Genomic DNA, 21994 nt, shown 5'->3' with positions numbered 1-21994 from the left:
ATGACTGATTGTATAGTCTGTGGTGTAATTTTATTTGTGTTCCCCTAGTGAGGGGTTTGTTGTGGAATCCTTACAGGATGTTGGACTGTTACAGTCTGCATGACATATTGTACCAATTGTCTATGGATTTTGATTAGTTGAACTAATAGTTCTGCACCTGACATTTCTTCAATGGCAGGATGTGGTGTATAGCTGGCTAGTACTGGCCATGTTTCTCCTGGTCTACCTAGTGGACAGAGCCTGGTAACGTGATTTTGATGTTGTAGGTCGCCTTTAAACCAGAGCTGGTGCTCTTGGTATGTTAATGGAATTTCAACATCCTCGAAAGGAGTGTATTCCGCTGGAGTGTCTTCTTTGTAGAAGTGAAACACATGTGATACTGGATTTGCTTCAGGGAAGAAAATCCATGCCGATATTCATGTGCCTCTGACAAAAATTACCCTACCACCTCTCGATGATAGGCCATTTGATCTAAGTTTCATAGTGATGGTTTTCCTTAAATTTTCCGGGGCGATTATGGCATACGGGTCAGTCTCTTGAAAACCTGTTAAATTAAAGCCTGCTACGGCATTATTGCCTGCAGCTCCACCGTTCTCGGTTTCGCTATTGGACATTTTGTTGACTGAAAGTTTGCAGAGCACGTTTCAAGGAAACAAAGATAAGGTGCGCAATATTTTGGAAAAATGTATCCTTCAACGTTAAACAAACCAAAAACTAATACATAGGATTTTCCTCCTACTCAGTTATGGCGGATATTTTATCCTTTTACCCACTCCAGACGTCTATTGGAGTATTTTACGGGAAAAAGGGGTCTCTGAGAAAAGGACGACACAGTTACTCTAGTATCTAGCGTTAAATTGGCGCCTTACCAAACGTTGGGCGCCATGTAGTGTAGTTCCTATATTCCCAATAGGCTCTGCACATTGGAATAACATATCCTATAGATTTTACATAGGACTTAGGTCGACTAGGACTATATCGAATATATTAGACTTAATTGTGAGTGCCACCTAGCTTAGAGGCAACTAGAAACTCTCGAATACACAAAAAAGTTATTAGTTTTTGACAACCGCATAAACATGACAACTTTGTTTCCCAAGAATAAGTAGTATCTCTAGAGCCGCGGAAACAATACATTGATATTTCACTCAGTCAATCGTGCACGCTTTGTTTCCACAGAGTTGCTGAGAAATAGATAGGCGTTTTCAATAAAAGGAGTTATTGAACAGTCTTCTTTCTCATGCAAGTAAAGTGAACTGCTACAATCTTAATGCAGGTTTCAAAGTATAATGCGTACAACAAGAAGAGCATTATAAAATAATACTGTAAAAGCAATGTATGGTTTATAAGCCATAGATACATACATACATAAATAACAGACTAAAAGTACTCAACTGGTGCTTCTAAAATACGCCTACCCCAATGTACCCAACCGAAGTCTAGTACGATCGAAGAAGTAGGTATGGTGTAGCATAGGTTTAGTTTGCTTCTTTGCCAAGAATCCAACCACAATTTCTCTTATGGTCTATTCAGCTCCGTACCTTGATTTTAGAATGAAGGAGGTCTGGTATCTCTTTGTCTCGGACTCGCTTTCCCAACACCCCGCAAGTGGAGCTTGGAAACACTGGAGCTGGATTCTCAGCGAGAGAAAGGCAGCCTCTCTCTGAGTGAGTCAGCTGGAGAGTTGTCTCTCTTCGGCACTTTCTGTAGCGAGCTGCGTTGTGCAAGTAGATAGTCGAGCTGCTCCTGAACCACTGTGTGTTTGCTAGGGCAAGTGTAGGCATATTTATACCTTGAAGGTGCCTGGTTTGACGTAAAGTTGGACATACTAACATCACCAAAGAACCCCAAGGGACGAGTCGTTCTTTGAAAACCATGATTTCTAGGACAAATCCATAATCAAGCAAGGGGAAGTCCATAACTGCTGAAGGAGTTTTCCAAGAAATCATTGTGGCTTTTTGATATAAGTGGAAGTAGCCATGCCTGTATTTGGACTGGATGGGTTATGTCTAAACATGGGGATGATTTCTACGTCTATATAAGGGCATGATTTCTATGCCTTTATAAGGGCAATGTGAATTGTACCTATATAAGGGCATGAATCGGTAATTTTGTTCGTATTCTAAAATGCTACACAGCAACAATGGCCTCAGTAGGGCGCTGCAGAGGAGAAAGTAATTCCTCCATGGTGACGGTGCAGACTGAGCCACACATCCCTAACTCCAGGGGAAAGCGGCCAGCCCCGGCATATAGGAGTATCCACAGAGGAATGGGGGACCTGGCGGGCCCCAGGCGAGGACGGAGTTGCCAGAGGAGAGGCCAGGCCGCGAGGCACGGAAAGAGGGGTTCGATGATTTAGGCCATGGGGACGGCAAAGAGCCTTCCCTGGAAGATGCCGGGGAAAAGGCAACTACACAGCTCCCTGTCTCAGGAGAAGAACACACCAGCAGCTGACGGACCTCCGGAGAAGAAGGAACCTCAGGAGACCAATCCAGAACCCGGCGCGGCTCCGTGGAGTCCGCCATCGGCGCCAAATCAGCGTTGACCGGTGCAGGAGTGGGCCCATGTGGCACCAGGCCGACTCCTGCCACCACGTGCTCTCCAGGAGAATGGGCCAAGGCCGACGCCAATCAGGCACCGGCTCCACCTCAGATGGGGCAGCCGCCCACGCCGAGGACCAAGAGGGACTCAGGAAGGCGCCCCAGGCCATGGCCTCTACCCGTGACTCCACCGGAGAGGGGCAGGAAGACCCCCAGAGCCGAAACAGGGCCAGCTCAACCTCTGGTGAGGCAGCCGCCTGCTCAGAGAAACAAGAGGGACTCGTGGACAAGCCGGGAGTCCCGGCGATCGCCTGCAATACCACAGGGAGCCCCGTAGAGATTTGCGGAGAGGCATGGATGCTAGGTGCCGATGAGGGATGCCCATGAGGACTATACCTCAACGACATCACCCTCCTACGACCTGAAGCCATAACCTTTGGTTCCGGAGCTGCCGGCGGTGCTGCGCAAGTCCCAGCGCAAGGCGAGGGATCCACAGAAGTCACACGACGTGGAGGAAGGGCCAACGAAGCATGAAGCGTCGCAGAGTAGGCTGTCATTTGGGCCCTAGTTGCTTCCGCATCAGAAAACAGCAGGTAGGGAGGCGACAGGCGGGGGCACCTGTCCCGGGGGGAGTCGGCACCCACCGTTGAAGGAGAACAAGGCCTTGAACACATACTGAAAGACCTACCAGCCGGTGAGCCACGCCCGAAGCCACATGGCAAAAGGCGGTTCCGCTGACGAAAACCGGCGGGTCCTTGCCTCCGAGGTTGGGGACGGACGCTGGGACGACACCGGCCTGGACAAGCGCGCCAACAGCAACTTCATCCTGCGCTCCTGCCGTGACTTAAGCTTATGGTGTTGGCCGGCGTCGCAACTCTCCGAGTCGTGGTGCTCACCCAGGCACCACATGCAAATCGGGTGAGGGTCCATTGCAGACATGGGACGTGCACAGGAGGTACAAGTCTAGAAGCCCGAAGGCATTCGCACACTGTTCCAAAAACGCCAAAGCGTAAAAAGAGAATGTTAGGCCTGAAAACAGGCCAGGACAGAAATCCGGATCTGCGTTGCACGTGGAAAGAGAAAAAACTGACATAGGCACGCCGAGGTGGGACTTATGTATCCTCGCTGACGTCACGGACGTGGAAACGCGGTGCCGTCCCCTCGGCACGCAGGGATGCTCTGGCAGAAAAGTCTTCCGGATCCAGTCTCACGTCTGGGGATAATTCATCGTTAAGGTATCTGTGGCTAGTAGTCTCGATCAGATATGAACTACACCCGCCAGTGAACTAGTAAACAGTCTTTGTAGAGTAGATGATTCAGTCAGTTTCTTTATTAACGATTAAGCTTTCACAAAAAGCCAATGTGAACAATATTCCACAATACACAAAACACAGTCATCCAACTCTTGGCTACACATTCAAAAGACAAGTTAAAAATCTAATATCCACAAAAAGATTTAAAAAAAGATAAGAAATATCTTACTGATTGAGAAGGAAAAATTTTAGATCTAGAACTAAAGTTACTGTTCGAGTATTAAGAGTGGTGAGTTGGCAGTGGCAGGGCCGCTTACTACTGAGCTCTACACTTCTCTGCTGTATAAATTGTGGCGCTGCTGTAAAACTCGGCACAGATACTTAAAAACATTTTTTTTTTTTTTTTTTTTTAGTCGGGGCACGTACTTTTAAATGCACTTTGGTACCGGGGCACCTTGTGTGTCTTTTTAAGTGGGACTGCTTAAGGCACGTACCTGATTGGGGGCCCGCTACTGTGGGGGACTTGGCTGCCTGGTCTCTATTTTTCTCCTTCCCACCCTGGTCAGACGCGGTGAGAGCACCGTTGCGCGGAGGGTGTGGAAGGTCTTGAGACAGGCACTTCCGGCTGGGGGACGTTGAGCGCTCCAGAAGATCGACCCTCAGCAGGCAGCAGTGATAAAAGGGGAATGCTTAAACGGACGTGCACTGGACTCGCACTGCGGGCGCGCCGAGGTCGCGCCGAAGGTAAGCCAAAGGTTAGCCCGTCTGCACGCGTCCTCGGACGTTCAAGGGCCGGGGCCACTACCCCTGGCCATTTTAATGGGAAGATTCACTATGGGAGGGAGGAAATAATGAGCCTGCGTCCGCTGATGCACCCGGCCTGCAGTCATGGCATGTCTGTGATACAAGCAAGAGTCCCCAATGCTCTTTTTTCTGGAATATAGGATGCTCTCGACAGGAGGAAAGAGGATGTATTCTGAGTGGGCTGCTCAATTGTAGATACATGGGGAAACATAAGACTGAGATTTTCGAACTATTAGCAGAGGCTAATCTTGACCGGTTTCTTACAGAAACATGGCTGGGGGTTTATTCCGAGCCGGATATAATAGCGGCACTCCCGCCGGGATATGCCATCACCAGAAATGATAGAGAGACAGGCAGGGGAGGGGGGATTGCAATTATTGCTAGATCACCCCTGGAGTGTAGTATGGAGCCAATCTCGGTTCTGGACAGCGAGGCGGGTCTTTTTACTTTAAAGATCACGTCCAACTGTACATTGGCGGGGATTTTATTATACAGGCTGCTGGGGGATTCCACTCTCTTCAGGCCTAGTTTTCTGGAGAACATTGCCCATTTTGTTATTAGACATACCATATTTTTAGTGTTAGGGGACTTTAATATCTATTTAGAGAACTCGCTAAATAAGGAGGCAGTTGACCTGCGACATGACCTACAGGCACTACATATGGAGTTCAAGTCCGGTGATCCCACTCATCAGCCGGGTCATTTACTTGATCCAGTATTTGCTAGCTGGCAGGAAGTATGGGTGGCGACTCCTCTCCCTATCCCATGGTCTGACCACTTTTTCATTCCTTTTAGGATATCACTACCCGTTAAGGTCGAACGGGAGGTGAATTGTAGAGGTAACCAGTGTAGGCGGTGGAATTTTTTTTAAACAGGAGGTCTTTACAAAAGAACTGATTGAGGGGGGCCCGCCGGGAGGGTCGGAAATTAACACAGCATGTGGCAATTTGGTGTATCAGCCGGGCTCTTAATAAAGTGGCGCCGCTGCTTCCAAATAGAGCGGGGGCAAAGGGCGCAAAACCACACCCTGGTTTACGCCCGCCCTACAGGAGGCTAAAGCAGTGTGCAAGAACCTGGAGAGACAGTGGAGGAAAGGTTTTAAAACCCAGGACTGACAGCTATATAGGCTCGAGCAGAGGAGCTATCAAGTGAGGTTGAGACGGGCTAAGGCCACTCACTATAATGAGAGGATTGGCGCGGCAGAGAACTCTACTAAAGAGCTCTATATAATTTTTAAAGAAATATCGACTTTGGCCTCTGGTATGAGGAGTTCATCTATAGGCGAGTGCAATCGCATAGCTGAGTATTTTTCAGAGAAGGTGGAAAAAATGTACTCATCCTTCTCAAACAGCTCAGCGAAAGGGGCTCATTTTGTGGAAGGGAGCCAGGATAGTAATTTGGGGCAGAGACTAAATACCTCTGTGGTCCCCCAGCCTGAGACTTTAAAGAGTATCTGTCTGAGCCTGAAATCCGGGTCCCCTAGAGACCCGGCGCCACCTAAAGTGATGGGGGCCAGCCTTGATGCTCTGCACCCATACATAAGGCATGTACTAAACATCTCATTTACCCAGCACACACTCCCGGACAGCTGGAAGCGAGCAGTGGTTCTCCCCATAAGGAAAAAAACAGGCGCAAGTTTGGAGATATTAGAACATCTGCGGCCGTTTTCCCTTCTACCGTATCTAGCTAAGGTGGCGGAGAAGGTGGTTAATCGACAATTGGTGGCTCATTTAGAAGCTGCTTGTCTCCTCAATTCCTCACAGTCAGGTTTCTGGGCAGGCCACTCTACAGAGACGGCGTTGCTGCGGGCCACGGAAACCCTTAGGCAGGGGGCCGACGAGGGACACCATGGCACTGATCATGCTTGATCTCAGTGCCGCGTTCGACACTGTGGCACATTACACCTCGCTACAGTGCCTGAACAAGGGCGGGGTCTCCGGGCCGCCCTGAAATGGTTAAAATCTTTTTTAATTGGGTGGAGTTCCCAGGTTAGGCAGGGAGCACACTACTCAGAGGACATGCGTTTGGAGAAGGGAGTCCCGCAGGGCTCAGCCCTCAGCCCCTCCCTGTTCAATCTTTACATGTCCCCATTGGCGGAGATTGTCCAGGGTTTTGGAGTAGATGTAGTTTCCTACGCTGATGATACCCAGCTATTGATTTCCCTATCACAGGCACCTGGAGGGGAGGCTTCAAATTTCAGAGCCTGTATGCAGGAGCTTTCCTCCTGGATGGATCATAACTGCCTGAAATTGAATGGAAGCAAGACGGAGGTGCTTGTGGTAGGAGATTAACAACTCTAGCTGGACCTCGGATTGGTGGCCTCCGAGTTTGGGTCCTACTCCCACCCCCTGTATGGAAGCAAACAATCTGGGGGTGTGGGTGGATCCCACTCGGTGGTATGAGGGTCACATCCGGAGAGTGGTGGGGAAAGGGTTTGGCATCTTAACTAAACTTCGTAAGACGCTGGATCTTCTCCCATTAGAGGCTTGGAGGACGTTGGTACACTCTAATTACGTCTCACCTGGACTACGCAAATGTGCTCTATTTGGGGGCCTCGGCTAAGGGCCTGGTAGACTGCAAATTCTACAGAATGCCGCAGCTAGGTTGACTCTCATGCAGCCAAGGAGAGCGTCTCCAAAGAAAGCACTTGACATGTTGCATTGGCTTCCGGTCAAGAAAAGAGTACTGTTTAAAACTTTGGTGATATGCCATCAGATAGTGTATGGCAAGGGCCCGGTATAATGAACAGATTTAGTCACCAAATACTCGCCCAGGAGATGCCTCAGATCTAGCGGGATGGGGCAGCTGGTTATTCCGAAAATAAAGAGGGCGAAAATGGGTGGCCGTTCTTTTCGCTGTCTGGCTGCTCGCAATTGGAACACACTACCTATCTCTGAGGTTGGAGTGTTCCGAAACCAAATTCCGCAAGATATTGAAGACCTGTTTGTGGCATAGTTCTCTAGTCTGTTGTCTGCTGCTGTGGCTCACCCAGCGTGGGGACACGCCGAGATGGCGTAACCAGGCACTTTATAAGCTGTATTATTATTATTAGATCTAGAGACATTCTGTGCAAATAAACTGTTCTGGAGATAGAGAAGGTTGGACAAGAAAACAAAACCTCCATTACACTGTGAAATCCAGACTCTCATAACTTACAGACTCGCTCAGCACATGGCATAGAATACCGAGTCGAAATGCTCATCTCCAAAGGAAACCCACCAACATCACAAATTTTTTAAAGGAAAATTGGTGGCTCACCGGATTATTCAGAAGTAATAAGTAGGTCCACAATGTGTAATTCTTTTAAACAACCTTGATATTCGAGAACATTTCTGGCAGTGTTTTGTATCTGGAACAAAACCATATTCGCATAGTGACCCTCTTGCATCATTATTTTGAATGCTGCTTGCCTAGAAGTAGATCTAACTTGTTCCCAGATGAAACCTAGCAGCACCCTATGAAATCAATATTCTTAATAATCATATTGTATGAATTCTTACCATCTACCTGATGGAGTATGACTTCAGTAATCGTCAAAAATACAAAAGTAAATGTTTCAAGTTGAATATCAATCATGATAATCTTACCTTCTATTGGCATTCTTCGGGGCATAGGCCTGGGTGCTGAAATAGAAGTAAAAAACAAATTCGTTTTGAGGCTTCTGTAGCTTCTCATTGCTAATAGATCATATATTATAGTGTGAGTGGAGTTATTACTCTGCAATGATGTTATGATTTTACACTTTAGCTCTACCCGGATGCTCTGGTTGTCTTGTTCACTATATGTTCCCTAAAAATGGTCCTCATAATACAATATGTATCACTGTGTGTGGCTTACGATATTGTACCTGGTATTTGAGGTTCCTGATCATAATTACAGACACATCACAGCCCTACACAAGTAGTATGTTTTGCCCTGAATATTATCAAAGATGTCATCAGACCATCTACTGATGAGCATGACCTTTGTTTTGGTTACCTTTCTCTTCATATTATTCAGTGATGAAAGGCAGAACAGAATGAAAAATGTGTATGAGTGGTAACAAGAAGGGGGGCCTCAGGTTATCCCAATAATAGATGGAAAAGATGTGCCTACAGCAGTTTCCTGAAAGCGGTGATGGACAGTTGTCTTTTAATGTTAACTGGAAGAGAGTTCTAGGTTGGAGCTGCTGCTCCAAGAGAAGAGCAATTCCAGGCAAATAAGTTCAGAACCTAGTAGTCTCAGTCTGCGGAGTTAAGCCTTGGATTTTTTAGGCCTCAGAGGATTGGTAGCAGAACAGAATAAAGGTGGGCTGTTTCAGAGGCAAAGCATCATTGTTTGCATGTGACTCTTGTAGTTGAAGGAAGCTGATGAAACCTTGGACAATGAGAGTCTATGCAGTCACAATTCTTAGCTGCAGAAATAAGAATGGCTATAGGCAGTACCCCACATGGCTGAGGAGCACCTGCTAGACGAGTTATTGACATTGCATCCGAAAGTCAGTCAGTCAAAAGTACTTTATTCGGTTCATATCAAAAACCATAAAAGTATACAAACATCAAGAATCAGGCCCATAATATGATACATTGATTAAAAATGCAATTTACAAACCTCACATTAACAATTTCAAAATTTATATACAAACTCCATCACAATTAATTTGGGTCAGAGACCTTTAACAAAAGATTAAAAAGATCGAAAAAACGGTCTCACTAAGCACACTGCTTCCAATTAAGTTTTTTGCCCAAACGCATTGCTATGGTCAAAAAGGTAGAAACGTAAAAAAGTTCCCAGATATTTGACAACAGCTGAAGGTACAAAAGAGCCCGTTTGACCTGCCTGAAGCCTTTATCTTTAATCAATGGAAGAATGAATTTTTTCCTTATTGTGATAAAATAATTACAAAAAAACACAAAATGAATAGTATCCATAATGGAAAAACCATCACAAGGACAAATCTCCAAGTCTATAACCTTGGTCCAGCCTGGTTGTCCTGTAAGTCATCAGGACATGGAATGTTATTATCAATTCTTTTGTAGACATGAGAAATGTTATTTTGTGAGGGAATGACGGAAGAAGTTGTCATATTGAACTACATTATTGATGTATGGTGTAGGTGTCCGGGAGGCATCTACGATGAATCAGACAGATTTCACCATCAGTCAGTTTATTGTGATAAACCTTCATGGTCTGGGAGGTTGAGTAACCTGGGATCTAATTTGCTTGATTGTGAAGGAGAGAAGAGGATGAACTCTGTTTTATAGAGTGGAAATGTCCACAGTAGTAAGAGGTTTTCAGGGAAATTTGCATCTGCATATCAGTGGAAGGACATGTCTGCACACTCTAGATTCAGAGTTGAGGGCTCTAGATATACGCTGAAAGGAGCATGTGTAAGAAACTATCTTTGGAGTAAACCACATGGCACTTGCTGATGCCCCGTAGATAGAAAATAAGGGAACCATCTCAGTCTAATGTGTTTGAAGCCCTTGTAGAGTTCCAATGTGTGAATTAGTATGTTGTGGTTAATTGCATCAAAGACAGATCATAGGTCCAAAGGGATGGGTAGGGAAAGAGTTACCTTTGTCCAACAAGCAATTTATATAATTCAGGACATTTAGGGATGCAATTTGAATGCAGATTCCCAGAAGTAACCCAGAGTAGTGGAATAGTTCTACTTGAAGGTGAAGCTGTTCAGTTGGTTTACAACTAAAAATCCTATTGCTTTTTCTAGCCACAACAAGTCTCGCACAGGTTGGTAATTTGAAAGAATTCAGTTAATGGATTTCTTTTTTAATTTTAATTAGGCCAATCTTTAAAGAATCTAGGAAGATAACTTGAGAGGCACAGGTTGTGGAGTTAAGAACACTTGCTGTTGAGCCAAGGTTGTAGGTGCAAGCAAGAGAATTCAGGCTATTAACCCTTTGGAAGGGACGGACGGCTCACGGTAGTCCGACGCTACAGGCGGGGTGTGCGTCGGACGGCCGGGAGCAGTCTGAATTGAGCATGCGCACATTTTCCCGTACTGCAGGAAAATTTAGCACGCATCCAAAGGGGTAATTACTGTATCACAGAGGCGCGCAGACTCTGTGTGAGTAATGCTCAATCATCTGTTATTTATTTACTCAAGTATGCTCACTAGTCTATGAAATTCAGGCAGCAACTTTAATAATCCTATTTGTAGAGCACAACGGTTTCCAAAAGGTGTCCTGGCGCTAATATAACTATCATTCAAGACTCGTATGCAGCAGAGATGGAGGGAGATACCGGCAGTTATAGGTGGTTCATCTGGATGACTGGTCTGGGTAGAAGAGAAAGACTGGTAAAAGTCAAGCATGTGTTCCCAGTTAGCCACCATGATCTAGATCACAATTATCTGGTCATCCAAATATAATAACTGAACTTGACCTTGGTAGGGCTAAGATCATGTCTACTCAGAGGAGAGCTCCCTAGATTAGAAAATACATTAGCAAGCAGAATGCCGTTTATACACCTGAAGGGAAATGGAAGCAACCAACACGTACTCTATTCATTTTGCACTTTAAACTGAAAGGAAGTCCTACAAGAAACTCCTCTACAGGACTATACCTACTTAAAGAAATGGAAGAAAGCTGTAAGGGGTTTTCAACCTTTGCTGTAATGAGAGCTACTTCTGTTCAATTAAAATCATACCGAACTACTAATATTATTAGTTTTGTAATAGTGGCCACATCAGATGGGAACACTTCAGTGGCCATAATGAGAGATAACTAGCAGTGTTTGCCTCAGTGCATCGGGCAAGGTTGCTAGGAGTAAAGTGGAAATGGCTTTATCAATTTGAAATGCATCAGGATAATACGACAACCATAGCTGCAATGTCCCTGGCACAAGGTAATAATTTTAGTTATGTTTCCCCAGCGACTCATGATTCTCACTCAAATACGCGCTTTAAATATATTTTTGTAAATCCAGCCATTTGTTTGCAAACATCAGGTAAGGCCCGGATTACGAGTAGAGTGGTTATCCCGCCCTGGGTGTAAACCCCGGTTTACGCACAGGTTGGGATTACGAGTGGTTAGGGATTTACCACATCAGATGATTATTAGATATGTTGAATACCTATATCTTAGTTAAATTTAGGCAGGTCCAACCTTCTGAAATTTTATTGGGGTAAAACATATGGTATTTTTCTGTATCATGTGGATTATGGTGCGTTAAATGCCCAAATTTGCCTGTTATTTCCCCAACAACTGGTAATAGGTGGCATTTATCGCATTCAATATAAAGCGTACCCCATAGTAACATTTACCATGTGCAATAAATAACACCTATACTCTTAATCAGGCCCCAAGTGTTTGAGTTCTGAAAATATTCAGAGCCCTTATGAAGATGTTTGAAGGTTTTTACAATTAGTTGAAGAGAAATGGGGGGACCTAATAGGTAGAGAAGTGACGGAGGCAGAGTGGAACAAAGTCCTGAGTATCCCAAAGAAGACTTCTAGGAACTCCAATTTTAAATACACTCAGGTTAACCCCTTACACATGACCGACCTTAACCCACACAGACTCTACATCATGTTAGGAACCACAAAACCAGCAATGCCCTAGGTGCGCGACACCAGACGCAGGATTTTGGGCATTTGGTGTGGGACCGTTTGGTTGTGAATGGAGATTGGCGCCGGATCACAGATCTTCCAGGAAGTATTGCCACACACAATACCCCTCACAGCAGAGGTCTACTGAGCCTGTTCCCAAGGCTAGGAAAGTGGGCACTAGATTTGTAGATTTGGCGCTGGTGTTGGCCAAGAGGTGTATAGCCCTTTGTTGTCAGACTACAATAAGCCCCAAAACATCTGACTGGAAGAAAGATGTTACAGCCTGGGCAAGGGCGGTGGAGCGGGCACCGATAGAGGAGGACAACTGAGGCAAAAGATGCTGCCCAATTGCAGGACTGTGGTCAGAGGTGTTACAGGTGTGGGCTACCAGGGGAGGTAATGGGGGGGGGGGGGGGGGGTCGGGGTTCTTCCACTACCACACAGAACCACTAACACTCACCCTCCCCTCCTCACAAACCGGTCCAGTGCGAGGGAAAGAACAACCCATTTGAAAAGTAATTCATCCCCCCTAAACAGACCCTAAATATGTATGGACCTCAACCTACTGATTGAAGAGTAACCCAAGATGGCGGCCGCTGCAACGGCCGTGTGAGCTGCCTACTCCTCTGCTCCTGGTCGGAAAAGGAGCCAGTTGTAATGCTCACCCAGCGATTTTTACAAAACGAAAAATTACTGTATGACTGTGCATCCTGACGCTGCATTCTGAGACCCGGCATTTGAAAAACACCTAAAATTGGGATTTTATACTAGAACCTGGAGCTTCCTTGGTGTCTCTGTGTGCTGATAGTTTATGGTATCACCGCTGCTGTTCCTCGGCTTCCTCCGAGTGCCGACGTGGTGTCTCCTTCCCCTCTCTTCTGGACTTTGCTTTTGCGAAGCAGCTGGCGTTGGGGTGAGAATGCCGCCGAAACCCCCCCTAAAGCCCCCGGTCACCAGGAGTGTTAAAACAAAGACTTTTGTGTAGTCTGATGCTGTGCGCTCTGATGATGCCGGAGCTGGAGCTGCGGGTGAGTCGGGGGAGTCAGGCGGTGTTGATAATTCGCTAACTCAGTCAGAACCCATTTCAAGCCATAAGAAGGGGTGGGGAGCGACTGAATAAAACACGCAACGTGAACTATGTAGTTCAAACTCTACCAGTGATGTTTGAGAAGCAGTTAATAAAAAAATACCGTAAACAGGCGCTCCAAAAGTTCCTTAATTGAGGTCATTTAGACACCTGTGATGGAAAACAGGGGGTGTTTATTTAATCAGAGGGCTCTGGAGGAGAATCATCCAACAGAAACATTATCTAATTTAACTACAGGAACACTTTCACTTGATTCTGAAATGCCTATTGAAAAGTCCATTGAAAAAGGGCTGTCCAGTGGCATTGTAGGATATGTAGTACGCTCTGACTCAAACTGCTGCTGAGAGCTCTGCTGGCTTGAATTTGCCTGGTAAAGAAACCATATCATTTGCATTAGATGAAGCTCCGTGCCTTGACTCGCTTGGTCTCCAAGAAAATGCTGATACATTTTTTTCTATGTCAGACCACTCATCGGACGAAAGTATTGATAAAGACTGGGCAGATTATCCAGGCGATAGTAGTTTGGATGATGACTCAAGAATAAGCGAGCTCTCTCCTGGACCTGCGACAACCGTTAAAAAACAAAGAGCTACAAGGTCTATTGGCACCTGGAACAAATCGCTTGACCCCCACTGGCGCGTCTCCTGAGGCTGTACCTCAACCTGATTGTTTGGAAGAAGAACGAGCCGATGAACCCTGCTCTGACCAAGAGGTGACATTAGCCATGATCTATCAGACAATGATGGCTCAGAGCTGAAACAAAACTGAGATTGCCTGCACTCAAGCCACGTGTCGAAAAGTGCAGAATGCAGTCAGGCGAGTTGCAAAAATATGTACTGATATTTCATCAAGGGTTACCGAAGCAGAGGCTAGAATATCTGTGCTGGAGGATGAGGTTGCGGCTCAAAATTAGAGCTAAGCTCTATAAAAGCTCAACGTGATGATATCAGCTTTAAGCTTACGGAGTTAGAAAATCAGTCACACAGGAATAATTTGCAAATTTTAGGGGTTCCGGAAGATATGGGGGGACCAGACGTACGCAATTTTGTGTGCGAGCTTTTTCAAGAGGCATTTCCAGAACTTACCTCTTGGGTCTGGCCATTAGTAATTGAACGGGCACATCGTTTTCCCTTTACAAATAAAAAAGCTAAGCAATCAGAGGTGGAACAGCCTAGAGCAATTTTGGTCAGATTCAATAACTTTCTAGCAAGTGAAGCAGTCTTCGGTCTTGCCAGGCCAGAAGAAGAGACTTGCAAAGGGCTATAGTTTTTTTGTTCGGCCGGATTTTTGACAGGCCATTGTCTCCAAACGATGGCATCTACGCCAATTAATTGCAGGATTTCAGGAAAAAGGAGCAGTGGTGTATTTACAGAACCCAGCCAAGTTAAAAGTTATTTTCAAGGGGCAAACTAAGTTTTTCTTTTCGGAAATAGTGGCAAAAGAATATTTGAGGACATTATGAATCAGAGAGATGGTGACTTTGCCCTTCTGTTCTTTTTTGGTTATTGAAACTTTTTGCTGAAGGGGCTATGTGTTTTTTTTCTTTTTGAAAATTCATGTTGATAATTTTGCCCTTTGTATAATGCTTATACTTGATGGTGATTTGGTCGTGTTTTTTGGGGGTTTTTTGGCGAGCATTTAAAAAACTGTTTAAAGATGGTTCTGTTGAATAATGATTTTACGTACCTTTCGTAGTTTGTTAAAACATGAGCTGCTTAAGGTATTTCATCAGGCCTTTTTGGGCTATCCTCCCAAATCATGGTCCTTGGCCACTATAGTTATTCTTTTTATAAAAAGGGAAGGTGGGCACTGAGTTAGGGTCATACAGACCAATTTATCTCATCACAGCAGATAGCAAGATTTTCTCAAAAATCCTGGCTAACAGATTGAACGACTGTCAACATTGGTCTCAAAAAGACAGCATGGGTTTATCCAGAATAGGGACACAACGGATCATGTAAAGAGGATCATCTCTTTATTAGACTGGGCCCAAGCCACAGGATCTCCGGTTGCGGTAGCCCTGTTGGATGCTGAAAAAGCATTCGACAGGGTTGCTTGGAGGTTCCTGTGGTCTATTTTGGTATGGAAGTGATTTCCTACAGAATATTCTAATGCAATAAGGGCACTATATATCCGCCCTAAAGCTGTAACTTGTATAGCTGGTGAGGTCTCTGATGTTTTGCCAATAACAAGGGGGAGGAGGCAAGGTTGTCCTTGTTTCCCCTTGTTATTTGCGTTATACATTGAGCCTTATTTGAATAGACTAGAAAAAGAAGCAGGCATTAGCCCCGTCAGATACATCAGGTTGAATAGAAGGTGTTTGCGTATGCAGACGATGTCGCCATTGTAACCTCGGATATTAAAAAAGCTTTACCCAAGATAATTGAACTGGCTCAAGAGTTCGGAGGGTTCTCAGGATATAAATTACATTTTTCGAAAACACAGTTGATTCACTCAGCAGAGGGTCGTCCGAGCGATTTGGCTTTTTCTGCTGAAGCTTCTTACCTTGGTATCACAATATCTGCTAAAATAAACGATAAAGTAAAGCTCAATGTAGATCCCATATTAAAGTCAGCTAATAGAACTCTGGAGAGATTAAATAATTAACATCTTTCTCTACATGGCCGTACTAACGTATTAAAAATGTTAATATTCCCGAAATTTTTATATTTGTTTTGTACGATCCCATTACTGTTTCCATCTGATTTTTTTGGTAAGATGGATAGAATGTCTTCCAGGTTCCTCTGGGGCTATCAAAGATCGAGAAGAGCTCTGAAATGGTGTACTCTTCCAAGAGCCAGAGGAGGTTAGGGGATACCGAATTTCCGGTTGTACTATTGGGCGGTGTTATTAAAATACATGGGTAATCTAATTTTTCAAGATGCTACCTTGGGAGAATCGATCAGCCCCTCAATTTATGAAATGGTTTTAGGGAAGGAAGCCAGACAATGTCTTGTGAGAATAATCGAGCCCAGCTATTACAAAAAAATACAATTTAAAATTATAATCACCGCCTTTCAAATTTGGAAACAACTTAAAAAAAGGTTTAGTTTTTGTCATGATTTGAATTATTATACACCTTTTTTGAATTGCCGGATCTTACCTGGGATGTTTCGAGACCAAGTGATGTTAACATGCCATTCTGCCGGAGTATGCATATTTGGAGATCTATATCAGGGGGACCAGATCGTTTCTTATTCCTATCTGCAGCAAAAATATAATTTCTCTAGAACAGATTTTTTTAAATATCTTCAAATACAAAGCTTTTTGGATTCTAAAGGCCTCTTAGATCAGCCTGTGATTAATAAAATTGATATACTCGAACTTAGTAGAAGGTCAAGCAGAATTGGCTTAATATATCAGGCGATGGTAAATAGGCTTCAAGATGATTTATGTGTATTTGAAAATAAATGGCAAAGTAAATTAGAAAAGGAAAAAATAGATATCTCCAGAGCAATTCAATTATCAATCAATACCCTGTTTAATGGTTCATTTAAAATCCAAAATGTTATGTCTATTTTTGATTTATATTATACCCCTGCCAAACTAGGAAAATGGAAATCTAAAAGTGGTGATAGGTGTAATCGATGTGGCTATATTGCTGCAGACTATCCATATGTTCTTTACTTGCCCCAAACTATCTCAATTTATCATGGATGTTCAATTTTTCTTAAATAGCTTGGGGGTACATGTAGAAATGTCTGCAGAGTTAGTAATCTTTGGATTTCAGTCAGATCAAACTGGATTTAGGTCATTGGCGGAAGAAGGTTTTTTATTTATTTGTATGTCTTTATACCGATCTTGCATCACTTCTCAATGGCTGGACTCTGATTCACCGGCTTTTTATAATTGGCAATCGAGATTATTATCTACATATCAATTGGAGATTGCGGTTTATAAACTAAAGGGTTTGAAAAAAAACATTTGGGCGAAATATCTGGGCTCCTGTCTCAAACTGGATTTGATTTCTTTTTTTTTTTAGTTTTTCTCTTTGCTATGGTTTTTGCAAGTTACTGATCGATTCTCTTATATGCCTGCAATAAATGTATTCTATGTTTATTTTATCTTGCTTTATGTATATAACTACTGTCCACCTGGTTTCTTCTGTTTCTTGTAAATATGTATTGTCTACATAACTATCTGCTGACATGAAATTAATAAAAATAAATAAAAGAAAAAAAAAACAAAAGGAGTAACCCATTACAGAGAGGGAAATTATACAATGAACTAGCTAATAAACCTCCGAGTGCTTTCGTTGTTCTAAAGTAAAAGGTAATTTTGTTTTAATACATTCTATCATAATGCACTGAGATATCTATCGGATGATAATGCATAAGACTCCCTTACGACATATGGCGAAAATTGGACACTGAGGTTATTCCTGTATTGATTCTGCTAACAAACACAATGTAACATGATAGGTCTTTAGAATGAGAATGTGTAACTCCTTCAGCACTGCATGCCTAATGACATTGCGTCTTTATACCAAAAAGCCAAATTGTATATGCATAGTCTAAAAGAAAATATTAGTAAAAAGATATTTAATCAAAAAATGTCCCCATTGTACAGTTGATACAAGTTGAGAAGATGACTAAAATATTTGTGAAAACTGAAAGAAACTAAGTTACCTTAAAACAAATACCAGCAGTTTAGATTGTACAGTTGGAGAGTACATGCAGGCAATGCAGTTGAAATGTGGGATAATTCCAAGTTTCACTCCATGAAATAGGGGTTAAAAGAACTTGCAGCAAGCCTCGGCCCTGTTTATTAGTCATTCCAAGTATACAATTACTTCCCTTTATAAGACTTAGAACCTGTATCTCCATTTTCACAAAAGATGTAGTTTATGTCAGTACTGAATTGAATCTCCAAATCTAAAGCAAAGTGATGAACTCCTTCTGGTGAACTGCTTTATCTGTAATGAGTAGGAAGCTTAGTTCATCTGGACATTGCTATTTCTAAGAATTTTTTGTTTTTGCTTTTATAATTTTGAGTGCAGTAATCACAGTTGCGTTTCAGTAGCATGGAGCAAAGCAGGCAGTCCAAACATCCAATTCTCTCAATTGCCCACATCGGACGAGGAGGAACAGAAGGACAAGCTAAAAGTATTGTAGCAGAGTTTAGCAATCCCAATTTGAAATATTTATTCTGAACTATGTACAAATAAGTATTTACCAATTGCTAGGCTTCTCATATCAGACTTAATGGGAGTAAAGTACATGATAGGTGTTAAATTTACACTGCAATTGTCATAATATGAAAATTAACTGGGGATGACCAGTAATGAAACAATTTTTATTTGAGACCTTACTTAGGGCCTGGTTTAGAGCTTGGCGGACGGGTTACTCTGTCACAACGGTGATGGATATCCTGTCTGCCAAAATATAAATCCCTTAGGCTATAATGGGAATTATATTTTGGCGGACAGGATATCAGTCACTATTGTGACGGAGTACCCCTTCCGCCAAGATCTATATCAGGCCCTTGGTCACAAGCAGTAATCAAGTGATGCTGTGGAAACTACAAAGACCAAAATGCACCTGGATAGTTTCTTTATATCAGGTAAAATAAATGTTGTCCATAAATATAGGAGTTAAGACTCTCTACTCCAAATATGTTTTGACTAAGCAGTGAATCTCAGGGATTCAAACACCTGTCTGGTAACATTTCAAGTAGCCACGGACAGGGTTAGGCTACAAACATTTTGATTGCAAAAGTAAAACACTGAATACTGGATATCGAAAGAGATTCCATTGCCCCTATTGCAACGTGAGTCAAACAGTAGATTTTTTATAATGTTATTAGAAACTGTGTTTCATCAAGACAACCCATCATGCTTTTAGAAAGTTTGGGACCTAGTCTCTAAAAGGCGACATTCAGTAATCAACAAATAAAAAAAAGAATAGGTTCCCAGATGGGCATCAATTTTGGCAAGATTACCTGGCATAGGTGGTGGGCAGGGACGAGGCATGCAACGAATAGCTAAAACAGAAGACAAAGAAAAGAGTCTTAAGGTTTCTGCAGCTTTCAATTACCAACAGAAATTCCTATATTTGAGGAGTGAGTGGAAGGTTAAAGGTGTTCCTTCTGGATAGCCATCTCTTTTTTTGAGGATGCATTCAAGGCACCTGTTGAATTAATCGAGTTTTCCTACCTCTACATATTTACTGTGTTCATCAGCAGAGTTTTCAATTAAAAGTCTGACCCGTGGAAGATATGAAAAATCCACTATCTCCTACTTGTGAGTTAAACAAAATGTGCACCTGTGAAAATATAGGTATTGGCTTCATAAAGAATATACATATACACATATGTTGTAGTTACCAGTAAATGTTTGAACAGATGTGCACAGCGTCAAAATTAAGTGAACAGAGAAACTATGCAGAGTAACCCGTAACAATCTGAGCCCCATTGCGGCAAAATAATTTCTGCACAAAAAGCTTTGGCCGCACCAACATTTTTGTACTAATTTGGTTCCAAAGTACCTGCTTGGCATGAATGCTTAAATTATGTGAAATACGCCATTTCCCTTATCAAAAAATCTCCAGTCATGACAACTGCCTTTGTGACCCGTTTACTGGCGGTGGAATGTTGACATAAATGCACATCTGGTTCTTATAATGCCTTCATATTCTCGTCTTATTTGCTTTAAGTTTGCCAACATGTTCCCCACTGAGCAGTAGATACAGATGGCAAGGAACAACCTTGCCTCGTCATGGAGGCTTTGCAGAACTCTTGCTGATCTTAAAGGATTTGCCATGTTTGGGGACATGTTCTTATTAAAGACAACTTCGGGTAGTCGCCGTACTTACTTGTTGATATATTGGTTCGCACATTGAGGTTCCTGCAAATGTACTACCGTGTTTTTTCGTGTAGTGCCATGCCTCAAAGCTTCCATATGCTATTGTATTGTGGTCAGTAGTGCTTTGAGTTTTGGGACTCCATGAACGCGGTTGGTTTTCAGCAAACTGCAGAAAACATTAAACAGGCAAAGGTAGCAGTTCTTCTGAAGATATTTAGCAACAATCTGGTACGCAGGACTTAAAACAAACAATGCCCTTAGATTGATTAATGGTCTTTGCAGGAAAACAAATATCAGAAGCAAGAAAATGTTTGCACTGAATATGTGTCACTGTTCAGATTATCTGTAAGGCTGACTGTCTTACTTTTAGAGCCCTTAAGACTTAGCAACTGATTACCTAACATCTTACATTATTCCCTAGACACCCTCCATATCTTTGCAAAGGTCCAACAATCTTCATATCTACATGTGGGCATCTGCTAATTTGTTCACCTTTAAGGTCTGTTCAAGGCCCATTTGTTGAGATGCAACTTAGACTAGTGCCTAAATAACTCTCTGGGTCTAGAACTAGTAATTGTAGAGAGGTTATACCGGTCCTAAAACAGGGGGGAGTTCATACTTTGTGGCTAGCAATCTGCAAATGTGATATTCCCAAAAAAGGCTCCACAAAATGAAAGGATAAGCTGAAATTAGATTTCACCAGGGTAGGTAGAAAAATGAATCTCTGCTCTGGCCAAGACAAAGCAGAGCAGTGAATACACTGGATTCAGCTCCTCTACTTCCAATTATACGTTTATTGGCAATTCAAGTGAGAGGGCACAGGGAAAGGCAACAAGTACTATGAATGTGAAGGTAGTTCGCAAAATATTGTACTCATGCTACCAACTTTATATCTGCGCTAATTTACTGCAGTAAACTTTAGAAAGCTAATTATATAGCAGGGCCCACACTACATATAGTCTGCTCTGTTTTACACTAAAACAGCCCCTTGTGTTATATTATCTCCACCAAACTAGCAAATAGTCAAATTTAATCTTAGACATCGACTCCATGCGCCTCAATATTTTGGAATCCTTACGCAAACATGTGACTGCACAGGAAAGTCAAATTACAAAGGGTGCAGAGTTTACCACACTCAGAAATTATTGGGTTCAATAAAGTCAGCATGCTTGGAGTTATCGCTATTTAATCTTTGGTACGTACAACTGGAAAACATTAAGAAGGTGCTATTGTTATCATCACAATAAATTTCTATCTCCAGCTCAGTGGCGGTGCGTCCACTGGGGCGTTGCCCCACTAATGCTACGGCCCCATTCAAATTCTTTGTTCTACTTCTCCGACGCCAACTCCAATCAGGACTCCTGATTGGAATTAAAGTTGGAGAAGTAAAACGAGGGACGCTGATGGGGGTGGACGGGGTGGGGCGGGCTGCAGCAGCACTCAGGGAGTTGAGTGACAGCATCGCACTAGACAGTCAGAGCAATAGTGCGCATGTTCGTTTTTGGGCTGGTCATTTTTAAGATCAGTCTGAACATTTGCACTAGCCTTCTCCTTAAGAGATGGAGGGTTGCTTCATGCTGCAGCCCCATGTCTCCTCATGGGCAGGGAGTATCCCTGCCCTTAAGCCAATCCTGGCATTGCTGGAGCAGCGTCAGTAGAGGGGTTGGCAGTGACGTCGCGGCTGTTCCTGTTGAAGAGCGCGGGACCCCAGCCCAGGAGCAGTCGAGCACAGGCGGCGCGGACCGGTAGGTTTTCTTTTATTATTTTTTAATTTTAAACTTCGCCGGCCCCCACCCCCGCGAGTATTGCAAGCCACGACTTTTGTGTGTGTGTGTGTAAGCCTAGAACTAAGATATTTGTACTTGTATGCATGTTCGGTTCCACTGACTTGTGGTTCTAGGATATTTCCGTTACCTGGGATATGTGAGCTGGTGCTGGAAAATTACCAGAAAAAGATTT

At 43.4% G+C, this 21994-nt stretch overlaps 1 protein-coding gene across 1 annotated transcript in view; it reads right to left on the bottom strand.

The window, feature by feature from the left end:
* Positions 1–21994, bottom strand: part of LOC147683725 (von Willebrand factor A domain-containing protein 5A-like) — a 752535-nt gene that overhangs the window by 459413 nt on the left and 271128 nt on the right. The window contains exons 16-17 of the mRNA XM_086944099.1: positions 19174–19215; positions 8185–8220 (exon numbers count right to left, since the gene is read on the bottom strand). Of these exons, the coding sequence (XP_086800225.1) occupies positions 8185–8220; positions 19174–19215 (78 nt within the window). The remainder of the gene's footprint in view (positions 1–8184; positions 8221–19173; positions 19216–21994) is intronic.

The sequence above is a fragment of the Lissotriton vulgaris genome, chromosome 11 (genome assembly GCF_964263255.1).
Source record: "Lissotriton vulgaris chromosome 11, aLisVul1.2, whole genome shotgun sequence".
Taxonomy (NCBI): domain Eukaryota; kingdom Metazoa; phylum Chordata; class Amphibia; order Caudata; family Salamandridae; genus Lissotriton; species Lissotriton vulgaris.
Note: the sequence above shows the minus strand (reverse complement) of the source record. Positions and strands in the feature narration are given on the sequence as shown.